The 15,318-nt window shown below is 45.3% G+C and overlaps 1 protein-coding gene across 1 annotated transcript in view; it reads left to right on the top strand.

Moving 5' to 3' along the window:
- LOC139052493 (tachykinin-like peptides receptor 86C) overlaps nt 1-15,318 on the top strand; it is a 571,207-nt gene that overhangs the window by 478,640 nt on the left and 77,249 nt on the right. The window contains exon 4 of the mRNA XM_070529609.1: nt 14,024-14,174. Within this exon, the coding sequence (XP_070385710.1) occupies nt 14,024-14,174 (151 nt within the window). The remainder of the gene's footprint in view (nt 1-14,023; nt 14,175-15,318) is intronic.

Below are 15,318 nucleotides of genomic sequence, written 5' to 3'. Positions count from 1 at the left end.
AATATTTATTTATTATTTGCTGTATAGTACCTTGGGGAAACTGATGAATTCGCGAAGCCGTTTGAAACCAGCAGAAGTCTATGTGCTAATCGTCATTCCTACGCTGGCTGAATTGCCCCACTTCCAACGAAACACGCAAGGAGCTATGTGATGTCTAAAAGACGTCTTGAACAGCTAATTCAAAAACCTAGTAGCTGTCTTGATCAAAACATTTTGTAGCCATGGACGTCTAGAAGTACTTCAGTAAGCCCTGCTACGTTGCGCTAAAAGTTGGCTAATGGACAGCTTGACAAGAACAACTTAAGACTTTTATTAGACATTCCCTCAAATTTTTGCGGCAGCTGTTACAGTAACCCAACGTTTGCCCACAGTTACAATTTAATTTAAACGAGGCATGGACATCAGAGAAAAAATTATATTGTCGGATAGTGAAGCACAAGTAGTTCTTCCAGATGTGAAACATGGGAATAGCGTACAGCCTCATTGGTCAATTAGTGCTTTTTAATTAGGCTAGTCAATTGCATGCCGCCTGTCAGAATTATTTGGCAAATAAAATATCTGTATTGTATACTGATTTCATTCCAATGTTCGCCCATTGACCTAAACAAGAACATCTCTGCCAGAAACATGTCATTATTGACAAAACTTCGCTCTGCTGGCTTTCCACCAAATTGAAATAGTTTCTAGCAAAGAAAAAATATTGTGAGTGATGCTGCACTTCAGGCAAAAATTACATCCTGGTTTCAGCTACAGGGGGCATAATAGTCTTACAGCAGTATACGAAACAGAACGCTGTGCTGCAATGAGTTAAGAAATAAAGGATAGTACACATCTGGAAAAACACTCTGCAAACCCCTCTAACTAGCAATATAAATATATTTTTTGTGATGTCCATGCCTCATTTAAAAGTAAATTGTAACATACTTTGTGGGTGCGTCTTGCAAGGCAACGCCACATGCTTGCATAGCATCACGCAGAAATAATGGCCAGTTCTTCGGCATATCGTCCATTAGTGAATTCCTTGTACGTTGCACGTTACCAGAACTGAAAGATAAATCCTAATATGCTGTTATTTTTTTTTTCATAAACTGTACGATGAGCTTTTCATGCATAAAAGATGATTGCATGATAAAATGCAGCAAGACATCAAACTTCACACCACGTCACATACTCATACTTTATTACCTAATAAATGCGAAAAGATGCAGAAAGTGTAATTAACAAGAGTGACAAATAACAGCAAAGGTGATCATGGATAAATCTTGAAGATTGCCGCCGCTGCCAGAGCAGGCCAGCCTTCGTAAGAGAGCACTTGCTGCCCACAAAAGCTAGCTGTCACAGGCCACGCGCGACGGTTCTTGTAGGCATAGGAAAGCAATACGTGCACTGAAGAAGGAAAAAAAAGGCGAGGTAAGAAATGGGAATATTGAAATTGGAACTTTAATTAGCAATATGTGCTAAGTAAGAAGTTTGCCTCACATTAAAAATAATTTAAGCACTCTTTTCTCTTAAATTACAGTTATCTTAAGGTATGTATGCGATGATGTTTAAAATTACTAGTATATTTCCTGGCATATAGCCATCAAATTGCATAACAGAGTCAAAGTCAGCCTTTATATTAATATATGGTGTTTTGTGGCTAAAAAGCCACATATAAACCTGTCAAACAAGTCTGAGAAGCTTCCTGCAAAATATAATCAGTTTAAAACAATAATCCACTCTGCAGGTAAATGATGTACTAGCTTAAATAAAAAGTTAAATAGCGTTTTATATTATTGAACTAAAAGCAACTTTGTCATTTTGCACTGCCTAGCTGTTGCCTTTCTTTCAAACTTAAACATGACGCAGTACAGAGTAAGCAGGTAGCATGCGAAGGAGGACTGGTGATAAAGTAGTGTTCAAAGCAACACTCCTAGCTGGATCAATCACTTCGATATATTTTCATGTGACCCTAATTGACTTAGGGCAATACCTCACACAAATGATGCGTCATACAAAATCGAAAGTATCTCATGATGTGATGAAACGATAACAATGTCCACTGTCTTGGAAGTGTTAACTTGCTGTTTGCGCTAGAAAGTGCAAAGTGATTCTTATAGGTAGCAAATTCATCAGTGCATCTATAGCCTTAGGTAATTCTGAGCATCTACGTTGACCCGCAACTGAGAAGCCACTGCACACAAAAAGGTGTATTCAAGCTGAATAATTCAAGCTGAATGCTGAATAATTGCCCACCTAGTGAAATATCATATGTGGCCGGCTAATGGGTCAGGGCAAATAAATTGCCAAATTTTGACACCTCCAATTATATTATTGAAACAGGTGACAAAAACAGCACAGGTAAAATTGCAGTTACGAGAAAATTTTAAAAGCACCTCTGCAAACTGCTAGAACCCTCAGCATCATGCCTATTCTACACGCACATCTGTTGCAGCACAATCTATCTCAGACGCAGGCGCCTCTACACATCACTTTGTTATCTCGTCACAATAAGGTTAAAAAACAGTCTGGCACAAGCTACCTGATGTGATTCATTTTGCAAGCGCCAGCCAAGTGCTGACGGTGATAGAGCGAAATTGAAGTTTGTCCTTGAATGGAAGCCTCGGCCCATGTTTTATCAATTCTAGCGGCAAAGCACACCTTTTACAGCACACATAAATCTTAAATTAGACTGCTTGCTGATGCTGTACAGTAAATTCCTGTACAGAAACTAAATCAATCAGAAAACATTTAGATTGCCAAACTAATCAAATACTGGCTTGAATACATTTGTGCATTAGGGAAGCGAGGTGTAGTGTACACTGCTGTAGCATGTTTTTACTCCATGTATGAAATACTTGTAGGAAACAACAGAGTTAATTTGCGAGTTCTTACATAGCACTGACTACCTACAGCTAAGTTTTGTAAGGCTTAGAGGGAAGCTAATTAATAGTAGAACTGTGTATGTACACTGGCACTGAGAAATTGGTTATAATAGTGGCAGCTTATAAAGGACCAGTGCAAAAAATGCCCGTTTTGAGACACCAACTAGCTATTTTACCACGAAGCACTCTCTGGCCTTAACCCACATAAAAAGCACTGGGAGGACCAGAGAGGGTACAGTACATTGGCTTACACTGATCACGATGAGATCCCGTCATCCAGCTAGCGCCAAGGTACAAGAAGGATGTCCAGCCGTCTATAGAGTGAAAGGAACAAAATAAGCGAGCATCAAGTCAGCCGAAAGGCAAATTTGCAATTACAAATAAGGTGACCCAGTCACAGTCAATCATTAATAAATGCCAAGCTGTCGTGATTTCACTCCCAGATAAAGCGCCTACTAGGTTAAAGGTTTTGCTGCTTAACTGGAACACAACACAAGTGAAATTTGTACATCAGCAGATGATTTAATTTGGAATTGTATAGATGAAGTCAACATTGCAGTTATATTTTTGTTTTGCTATCAAGTGGGAATGCTACAAACTGCGTAGTTACTGACACACACGCGTGCACACGCAAGAACAAAAGGACACAAAATAGGCCGAGTTCAGTCGGTTCAGCATTACAGCCAGCGCATCGTCTTCGAATGCACTCCTTCGGTTGATTCGTGCTACGTTAACCACAAAGGGCAAAGTTCTGATTGGTGTTGCGGAAGTCGTGGAGCGCGGTAGCGCTGAACGGCTTAACACAAGCACAACCCTCGTATGAAAGTAAAGGTGACGAAAACTCGCAGGGCAGAAGAGCCCATCTATCAAGAATTGTCGCGGGTAACACCTAAAAATATTCACATCATTGGCGAAAAACGAAGTGCACTGCATTTCACTTACTGGAAAAGTGTTATCCGAACGTGCGACGTACAGAACACACCGAGACACGAAGGTGGCGAACGCAGATCCCGCCATTGTGGTAGTAAGCCGTCAGCGAAAACAGGCAATGTAGCCGATGTCACGAAGCACTGATGCAAAACACACGGCAAACAGCATCAGCACAGCTAAATGACTCCAGTTAATATCCAGTATAAAAATACAGAACGGCTTAGAATGACGCACAACTGGCATAACGAACCCACGTACGAGACATTGCGGGCGGCAGTGGCCGTTTTTTCAAACTTCCTGCCACCCAGTGCTTGCAGCACGGAATGAGATGTCTGACGAATTTGGATTGTGCGGCTGAAGTGCTCGCACTGCGGTAGCTCTGTGACACCGCTGTGCAACGCTGGCGTTTCGCTCCTGCTGCTGTCAGTGCTGCGCGAGCATAGAATGGTTTCCAGACGTCAAATGCGCGCCCCGTATGGAAAACAATAACACGCCCTTGATTGTTGAAGTTCTGGCGTGGAATTGTTTAACATTAAAGCCAATTAACTTATGTTGCTTCCAACGAGTTCGATTTGTCTGTGGCGTTTTTTTATTCGCTAACGCCGACGGCCGACGGTAACCACACATTTAAGACGTCATATGGCATTTCATGCACTTTTAGACAAAAAGATCTAGAAAAGTTCTTGAGTTAGACATTCTGAATGTGTTTACCAAAATAGACTTTAGTGACACCAGTGGTGGGTTTTGCCGCCGATGGAATATATACTAGCGTATTCCAAGTGCTGAAGTTATGTTTAGATGAAATTCTATTTTCAGTCTCATCATAGACCAAGACGTCTATAGCCGTTTGTAGCCGTTTAAAGTTTTTAAGAGGTTCTGTGTTTCGTGGGTAGGCCCCGTAGGCTCTAGCGACAGAGTTGCCGCTTCGTATTACTTTCTGCTCGGAAACTACTCTTTCACCGCAGCGTTCCTAGATGGCGCCATCATCCTAGTTAAGCACGTTTGGCGCTTGACACCAGATACTTACGCGGACCCTATTGCAAAAACAAGCGTCTTCCAATGTTCTCCAGAGTGAAACCGGGGCGTTTTTTTTTAAATGGATCGCACTGAGGAAGCTGGCACTCACTGGGAGTCACTGAGACAACATTGAGAACGCTGGACAAGAGCTGGGTCACATAGACGAGTCGCTGGTTTCACTGATAGAACGCTGGTTTCATGGCTCTGACCCTGGGACGCAATGGTTTGTGCTGTGTACGCGCTGGTTCTCGCTGCAGTTCGCTCGCTCGCACTGGAAACTGCGCTGGTTGTGTTTGTGCCGCGCTGTTCATAGTACACAAGGTATTGATATTCATCGCTAGATACAATATCTTGTCCTGAATAACGCGATATTTTCGGTTCGTAAAAGTCTATTTAGTGTCATAGCCTGAAATAATGGTGCATGATTACGAGCCTTTCATGATTCATGTCCTGTTTATGCCTACGTACTTGACGCAGAAAAGTACTTCAGTTTTTTTGCATTTCCCTTTTGACTGGGCAAATAGCTGTATTCTTGACGAAATCACGCAAACGCAGATGACGCCTGGTTTTTATTAGTTTCTACGCAACAGATGACTGTGACTGGTTGCTGCAGTCGCAATGTTGTGAAGTTGACACGAAACGCAGAAGTCGTTCAAACGGACTCCCAGGAAGCCTGCCGCTGATTTGTATTTTCGCACCGCTAACAAAACTGAGGCGATTCGAGCACTTCTATGTTCCCTAGTGTTCCCTAATGTGCCCTAGTGGGTACACCATATACGCCGACGACATAACCCTCTGGGTGCACGAAGGCAGCGACGGCCACATCGAAACGGCACTGCAACTAGCAATCGAGACAATAGAGAAATACCTGGTGGGTACGGGGTTACGATGTTCGCCAAAAAAGTCGGAACTCCTATTCTACCGCCCACGCAGAGGGGCGGACCAGCCGGGTGTGGTCAGAATGCGGCGACGACCAAGCGAGAAGGTGAAGAGATCAGACTACGCACGATAAACGGAGCAACCATCCCGATAGTGCAGAGAATTAGGGTCCTCGGCATGATAATCGAGGCCAACGGAGTCAACGGCGAAGCGAGTACTAAATTAAAGCACAAGACGGCTAACGCCATGAGAATCCTCAAAAGGGTCACTAGCAGAAGAAACAGAATGAGGGAGGCGAGTTTCACACGACTCATTCACTCTTTCATCATGTGCCATATTACGTATGTCACGGCATTCGACAACTGGTACAAGGGATAAGAAGCCAAGGTTAACGTCCTCATCCGCAGCATGACAAGATACCACCCGAGTACACCAGCACGCACTGCTTGCTCTAGCTCGGGCTTCCCAACACGCTTAGCGAAATCGCCGAGGAGCAGCGCACTTCACAACTAGAAAGATTAGCGAGCACGAGAGCGGGACGCCAGATCATGGAAAGTCTCGGCATCCGTTACCACGTACAACAAGGCCAGAAAGTCGCCACTCCCGACGCAATCAGACAAACCCTAAGACTCGACCCAATTCCACGGAACGTCCACCCGGAACACAAGCGGGGGAGAAGAATGGCCAGGGCCAGAGCTCTCCTACACACCCACAGAGACGAAACGGGGACGCGGTTCGTTGACGCCGCGGAATACGCAGAACGCTTGCGATTCGCGGTTGCGGTCGTTGATTCGAGTGGCAAACGCGCATAACGGCAAGTGTAGCTTGTGAGCGTGCTGAAGAAGCGGAGGAAGCGGCGGTGGCACTCGCCCTCACGGATTCGACGTGTACCATGGTTCTCTGCCACTCGCGGCAAGTGGCCAGAAAGTTCGCCAAAGGATGGATCTTACGGAGAGCGGCCCGAGTCCTGAGCAATCGACAAGTGCAGCGGGAGGTATATTTTCAAACCAGAATCCAGTGGTTCCTGGCGCACATTGGAGAAGTGTCGAAGGCATATCGCAACCGAAACGAGATGGCACACGCCAAGGTGCGCGAGCTCGCGAACCGTGCCGGCGACCGTCGTCCATGGGAGAGCACTGAAGACTGCTTCACCAGCTACAACGAAATTACCAAGGCTCTCTGCCTGGACGCCTGACTTTCACTCCGCCCAGCGACAAGCTGGACAGGGCGCAGGCGGTGTCCCTCAGACAACTGCAGACACCCCCGCAGCATAACCCGGCACAATACCACAAGCTCTACCCCGGCACATACCCAACAAATATATGCAAGGTCTGCCACACTGATATAGCCATTTTAACTCACATGCTCTGGGAGTGTAACAAAAACCCGCACGGTGCTATCTCTGAACCCCTTCCGCCGCTGTGGGCTGCTGCCTTGCGCAGCCCCAGCCTCGGTGACCAACTCTGGGCCGTCCAGCAAGGCCCGCGAGGCGGCGTCGAGGCAACTCCTCGACGTCTCCACGTGAGAAACGTAAGGCCCCGTAGGCGAAAGCTTTGGAGGAAGCTAAATAAAGTTGTTACCAACCAATGTTCTGAGAATCAAACACACATATTTTAGCAATCGTCCGGTACCAGTGCCAAGATAATTCCGTTCCACCGAAGCTTAGGCCTAGCCAAGCCGCGGAGTCCGTCTACAAGCTATTCGGCCCGTCAGGGCTCAGGAATGAGCAAGTCTAACAAGGATAAATAACTCCATTTCAGCTTTCGCACCAATGTTCTCAAATAAACAATTTGCTCCCAGCCGACAGTGTCACCGCAAGCAGCGATGAGCGCCGATGTGACGCGTTATTAACATGTTTATATGTGATGTCGCCGAAGGGTACCAGCTCAAGCCGACACTTCTCCGACAAATGTATGTAACTAGACAGACGTGTCGATAGAAAAGGATCGCTTAAGGAAGAAAATGTTGCATGTCGCTTGCGCGAGCAACAACAAGCAGCTATCAAAATGAACAGTAACAACACATAGAGCATCCGGGGTCGGGGGTTCATTATGGACGTTTTATTAAGGTAAATCACCAATCGCAAAACAATATCAGTGTTGCGGCACTTCCAAGTATGCTACTAAATAGGAACAACAACATTTACAGGCGTAAGTCTTATTTGCGAGGTGAATGCGCATCTACCACGTCTGTGGGACAAGCGTCTGGGAAACTACAATTGCCGTTGGGTCTTGATATGGTTGGATGGATAGATGGATAGTTGGATGCTATGAACGTCCCTTTGGAACGGCGTGGTGGGCTGCGCCACCAAGCTCTTGTTATTATTTTGCCTAATGTGCTAACTGTGTTAAAGAAGGAAAAGGAAACGAAAAAGCTGACGATGAATTCCCATTACCAAACTTTCTTAACCTCTATTGTGAACTTTGTTTTTGCATGCCTCCGTTTTTTGTCGTTTCCTTACTTTTCTTCCGCCAATCTTCCAATCACTGCTTAATAATCTGTACTGCGGACATGTTTACTGTTCTCCTGCTTTAGCTGAACCCAAGGGCTTTAAGGAGGCCACCCTATTGAAAAAAAATGTGAACGATCGAGAATCAACGGGAAATGTTGTACGCGGTTATTGCTCCATAGACTACGTTGTCTCGTCGACTAGACGAGTTCTCGTGATCTGTACGATTTCTCGTCGACTAAACGATTTCCCGTACTACATGTGTGAGATTGCGTTCTTGCAAATGAACGAGATTCTCATACATCATCAACGAGTTTGTTTGTACGAGATGAGTGCATGCGATATGAATGACCTTGTACTACCTGCAAGAGTATGAACCTTAAAAATATGGACACTTCCTTTGCATATTTACAAGAATTATGTAAATACAATTCCTGTAAGTGGTACTACATGCATGATCACGTGTGCTGACCTTACTGCGGCGTTGTTTGCTGTAATGGTTTGTTCACAATTCTATGGTAAAGAGTAATTTTGAGGTGAAAGTGTCACATGAAATAATGGCTTTTATTGGTAAATAAAGAGTATACTTTACACAGCTTCTTTTGCACAGCTATTCAAGTTTTCATAAATAGTGATGGCCTCTGAATTTAAGCAGCAGCATGTCATACATCTCACAAGTGTTGTTTATTGGACCTTCCAATGGTACTTTGATATACCCAGTCACACTTCATGACATCGCGCACTCCTGGGCTGGATCACTAGTCACACTTGGCCTTTCTTCATCTGTTGTTGTCCACAAAATGATGCGGATGAAGGCCTTAACCTGAGTTTGCGATTGGTAATGCATCCAGTTTAATAATAATGAATTTAGGGTCACTGACTTAAGTCAAGCCAACAGAGCTCTTGTTCTGGCAGGTTGAGTTCGAGATCTTGCCTCAAAAAGAGCTTACTGTTGGCGAGTTCCATGGTGCAGGTCACTCTCGTCCGGGTTGGATGAATTCCCACAGTGTTGAGTGTTGATTCGTTTCTGCAAAATGGCAGTTGCAGGTATAGTGGGCTTGTAGGAAGACAACCTCAAGATAACTTTGCGGTTTCAACGGGCTATTTTGGCTTTATTACGTCAACGTATTTTGACACTGTACACAGGTGGTCCTTTAGCGTCGCCCTTAAGTTGACATTTAGCTGTATGTCCCAGAAGACACAAATAATTATCTGCTATAGTTAGCTCGTTGCAAAGAACGCTCGACTTTCCAAGCCCTTGATTGTCTTTCAGGACTGAGATCTTGCTGGCAGTAATTTCTTCCCAGCTAGCCGAACTATTTGGAAGCGCCACGCTGACCCTACCTACGCTTTCAAATGCCCAATCTTTCGCACATGCGCCGTATTTCAGTGGAACACTCGCGGTCTTCGCTCGAAACTTTCAGATTTCCGGCAGCTGGTGCGAGAGTATCACTTCCCTTTCATTGTCACCTCTGAATCGCGCATTGAGCTACATTTACAGCAACATGGGTACTATTTTCATCATTCACAGCGACCGTATGACATGAGCAGATTACTCATGGGCTTTCCCAAGGATATTCCGGCCTCCGTGATTGATATCCCGCCTCACAGTTACAAAGAATATGTATGGGCAATAACATTATTCGGCAAACAAGAATACACTCCCATTAGAATATAGCTGGAGCCACGCAGGCCATTCGACGCTTCGAGACTTGAAAAATTGATTGCAACGACACCTTCTGCACATATTATTTGTGGAGACTTTATGCGGTAGCTCAAACCCATATGCACGAGGGGCCAAGCTCGCAGAGCTTCGCTCCAGCTATTCAATTGAGCCACTAAATGACGACAGTAAAACCTACCTCAGAGGTCCGACTACTACTAGGAGCATCGACGGGACCTTGAGTTGCCCTAAAATTTTGCCGGGTGTACCGACTTGGAAACACGCGTGAGTGACCACTACCCAATTCTTATATCAGCTGTCTGTAAGCAGATGTCACCAAAAACATTTCTTACAAAATCTACACATTGGGATGCATACAAGGGCGCTGCAGGCAATGGAATTACTGCTGCAACACAGGACAAGGAATTACTCACGAAGATGGATCATTGTCTGAGGAAATGCGCACGAATTTCAACTAAAAAATTCATCTTACCGCCAAATGACGAGGAATTTGAAAGACTGTGTGCCATTCGCAGGCGAGCTGGAGGGAAAGTCAGACAGGAAATGCCTTGATGACCTCCGTACCTGCCGACAGACACAACGTCACATCCGGCGATATCTGGATAAACGTAGTCGGCAAAAATGGCGCAACTTCTGTTCCACGTTGGATGTGCGTAAGACTGTCACCAACATTTGGCGCATTCGTACAGGTAAGCGCATGCCGCCCCAACAGCTTCACCCCTTTGCTGCAGTCTTTCTTCATGAATGAAATTCCCTCAAATAAATCTCAGATGCATGCTGCAGACTACTATCACCGGGTTCAAGGCGTTCGATTTTCTCCGCAGATAGTCCGTCTGGCATCCCACAGGCGGCACTGCCAGCGTTGGATCTACCTTTCCCAATTGAAGAGCTCACCACCGCTATCTCCGAATCAAGCAGTCGCACATAGACGAAATAAGCTACGAAGCCACCGCAAAGCTGCCCCGCACCCATTCCTACGATTCCTGGAAAATTATAATTCTTTGTGGCTGTCTCGTAAGGTCCCAACCGAAGGACAGCTGGTGAAAATTGCGTCCATTTCGAAGTCTTTTTACCAGTCAACAAGCTACCCGTCTTTCCGGCCCATCGCCCTACTGAGCTATGTAGGCGAGCTTATGGAGCAGATGATCTACAAACGTATTAGATGGTTCCTTGAAACCACAATAAGTTTCCCCAAGAAATGAACGGCTGATGGTCTGCTACGGATAATGTATTTGCCCTCGTCTTTTCACTTAAAGAGGACATTCGCAATAGACGCATGCCGACAGCCGCTTTCCTTGGCATCAAGGTAGCTTTTTGCTCTGTTTTTCACCACGCCATTTTGGCAGTTTTGGCTAGTCTTGACTTCCGAGGAAGGCTATACAAGCGAATAGAAAACTATTTACCAGAGCGAAAAATATTTGTGAGCAGTCCGAATGGTACTACACTGTCTTAGGCTGTAGAGCAAGGCATGCCACTGGGTGCTGTGCTCAGCCCGCTCCTATTCAATCTAACCCTGATGCACATAACAAAGAACCTGCTGCAAGGAATACACATCACAATCTATACCGATAATATGTGCATCTGAGCGCATCAAGTTCGTGCTATATCACCCAACAACGACTTCAAAAAGCATTACTGAACCTCTTCATGTATTTCGCTCCCCTAGGTCTTGACCTCTGGCCAGAAAAATGCACAGCCATGCCTTTCACAAGAAAGGAAATGTATAAATATCCGCTCCTACTCGCTCCTACCGCTGCCGTATGTACGGTTTCAGCGATTCCTTGAAATTGTGCCAGACAGAAATCTCTCTTGGTCACCTCGGGTAAAAAAAGCTACGTGCGAGGATTGCTGCAGCAAAGCAAGTTTTAAAATTCGTGGCGGGAACATGATGGGGCTGCAACTGCCACTCAGTGGTACTATTTGAAAAAGCCTATATTGAAGGGACATTGCGCGGTTGCCTGCTGGTGTTTCACATCACCAGCAACTAAGAGGACCCTGCAAGCAGCGCGGAAGAGCTGTCTGCGGATATTTCTGGGCCTCGCGAAGGGTTCTTCAGCCTCGGGAACAGTAGCGGAAGCGGGATGTCTATCGCTAGATGTCATCGCTTCCCAAGAAACAATGTGTACCCATCTTCGGTATGTGCTCCAAGGGAAGAAGCATTTCGTTTACCACGTCCACGTAACCCACAGTAAGTCTGGCTTTGGCCAAGCTGTCAAATGCTGCACCTTCCTCCGATTATACAGCCACAGAAATTACTGCCTCCGGCCTTTCCTTCCTGGACACTTCAGCCTCTAGATATAAAACAGTTTGTTGTAGCCGATGTAAATGGGACTAAGAGCCGCATGCCACAGGCCGCGCTGCTTCAGACCACTGCCCTCTACTTATCCGAGAAATATACTCAGCACAACCTCAACTACACTGACGCGTCAACCACTTGGGAGGCTTTCTCCTGTGGCCTTTATGCGTCCTCAACAAGACAAATGATTTCTTGCCGACTGCAGTGGAGGACATTCTTCCCGAGAGCAGAGCTTCACGGCATCGAAGAAGTTGTACTCTAATACAGCGCTGAGCGCCTGACCATTGGGCGATTTTCAGACATTGTGCGCTTTGTTAAAAAAACCAATAATCTGCCTGTTTCTTTCAACATTGCGTACACACATCACTTGGCCATTGCATCAGGCCACTGCAGCACATTTCAGTGGACACCGGCTCATTGTCATATACTGGCCAATGAAAAAGCAGATAAAGCGGCACGCAAAGGTCTTGAACACCGAAACCATTCGCTGATTTATTTCACTAAACCTGATGCTTCCCAACTAGCTAAAAGACTTGCTTCTTAAGAAAAGAATAGGCTCTGCAGCTTGCCGACACAACATTACCCTTTCCTTTACTCAATCGACCCACATCTCAGGTCCACACTGCCATGGCATTCCTCGCCATTTGGAAACTATATCATCGTCCTCGCCTGAACACCGCCTGTGAAAACGGTTTATGGGACCGTTTTGGTCAAGTGACAAGTCCACACTGCTACAAGGGTGGCGAAATCGAAACTGTAAGGCTTATCCTGTTTGAGCGTCGAGCGTATTTCGAAGAGTGTGCGTTCCATGAACATTGTATGTACTCACTTGCACAGACACCGTTGTCATTTGACTGTGTCTTAGTCGCTTTAGCCTACTTACCAAAACAGAGGCTTGCGAGGAACTTTTTATTTACAGATTTAGAAAATCGTGGTCAGGTATACAAACTTTAGTTCTACTCTATCACCCTCATGCGCCTGTCACGTGGCGAATTCTCTTATCCCGTCGTGGGACGGTGGATACACTGAAGGACTCTGCCATTTTACGCCGTGGCCCATGGGTCAGAAAACTCAGTGCCCAATTTTCAAAACTCATTTATTTTTGCGCCTCTCTCCTTCTCTCTCTCTCCCCAATTCTCCCCCCCACGCAGAGTAGCATGTCAGCGATGCCTATAGGCCGGCTAAAATCTCTGACTGTCATTAAAGTGATCTCTCTCTCTCTCTCTTTATGAAATAGAAAATTCAACATCGCCAGTTTTCGTAAACTGACTTGCAAATAATTCCTTAAGAATGGTGGCACATAGGTTCTCGGAGACAGCAATACCAGATGAATCTTCTCATGAAATAGCATTGTAAATTGTTGTGTTTAATATTTGCCAAACTTTTGAAGATTCGTTTTTAATATTTCAGGTAGTGTACGACGCAAGTAGTTGTCCTTAGCAGTTTGTAGAGCTGCTATATAGCTATCTGAAGCAGATTTATAAGTTGCCTAGCGAGCGTCAGTAGGGGATGATAGAAGCGCTTTTTTCGGTTGGTAAGCGTTTTAGATGACCGAAGTGCCATAGCCCTTGCGAAGTGCGTTTCGTTCCGTTATAGAGGTAGTTTAGAAACGACTGATACAAGTTCTGGGACAACGTACATATTCGCTGGTGGTTTTTTTCGGCGCCTAAAGAGAGCTCGCGAAATATGAAATAAACCAACGTCACTGCGCTGCTGCGCAATCTTATTGCAGTTATTTTGGTACAGAAAGCAACTTGGCGGCTTGACCTACAAGTACGTGAATGTGGTAATGTACAACGATATCGTGGCCGTGTTTTCCTAGGCTCAGAAGCGGAAGAGTTTTTTTTTCTTTTATTACCTTACGATTTGCCCGAAGTTGAACACAACACTGTTTTTTCCCATAGGTACAACGTGCTGTTCCTAGTGCTCACCTACGTGGTTCCAGTCACTACCATGGTAGTCACCTACGCGGGCATGGGCGCTGTTCTGTGGGGAAGCCGAGGAATAGGAGAATCCTCTGAGCGACAGCAGAACGTCTTGCAAGCAAAGCGGAAGGTAAGATCTGCTCTCGGTGTTGCAGAATAATTAACCTGAAAGAAATTTTATTTAGTTATCACTGCACTAAGCCACATGTACTGTCTTTCCGCAAATTTCTTTGGCTTTAGGAGTGAAGATATGGAGTGAAATATATATTCGTAGCCATTAGTAATCTAGCTGCATTTTTTGCACGCCGAATGCCCGCGAATATAGCCATTGAAGTGTAGAAAAGGATATGTCTTGAACGATGGTGGAACAGCCGAAACCAAGGAGCACCAGAAACCACAGCAAACAAGCAAGCACAAACTCCAACTGTGCGGGACCACTTCCCACTGCTGTTGGATCACTTAACTGCAACAGCATATTCCATTTATCTAGCCCTGGTGCACACAATCTACAATTATTTACAACAATGGTAAATTATAGAAACTTACGCACACCCTACATGATTACTATACTAGAGCTGCAAACATGCTTGTCTAGACTGGTTGAAACGCTTGCTTTGCGGAGCACGTACCGCATCTCATGTCGACGCGTGGTTTAGATAGCTTGCAACTGAACATGCGCAGCCACCGCCCCTCTGCTGGCGGTCATCGCGGCTGCTTGCGAATCAGCAATCACCTCTCCAAAGCCGCTGAACGTACGGCAGGAGTGTGGAACCTAGTCCTAGATCGCACGTCCAGGCAGGCTGCCGCAAATTTGTGTCTTACACACGTTTTTCGCAGATCTTTGTCTCTGTATATGAAACCTCACGACACTCATTATTCATGTTATTCGAGAGTGTCGGTTCATGGCCGACTATGCGTAGGTAACATTGGCAGAATATTAAGTACCAGCTGTTAGCAGCTGTGCGAAATATACGCGCTCTATGCCTAAAGCAAGTGTGCAGTCCACGCAGGCCAATGACGGAATGGTGAAGAAAGCAAATTCTTACTGTCAAGCTTTCTGCGCACAAATATTTCAGATAAGGATTTACCGAGAGACCAGTAATATATATTTATTAAAGAGACTTTAATTTCCTCCCCTCTTCTCCGCCCTTAAACTGGCTCTCTTAACTACTACAGGCACAGACAAAGCAACAGCGTGCGCTTTAGATCCTATAGATGCGATGAATATTTACCATTATTATTAGGGTTATAATTTATATTCGAGTGCTGATTGC

This window comes from Dermacentor albipictus, unplaced genomic scaffold, assembly GCF_038994185.2.
Source record: "Dermacentor albipictus isolate Rhodes 1998 colony unplaced genomic scaffold, USDA_Dalb.pri_finalv2 scaffold_25, whole genome shotgun sequence".
NCBI lineage: Eukaryota > Metazoa > Arthropoda > Arachnida > Ixodida > Ixodidae > Dermacentor > Dermacentor albipictus.
Note: the sequence above shows the minus strand (reverse complement) of the source record. Positions and strands in the feature narration are given on the sequence as shown.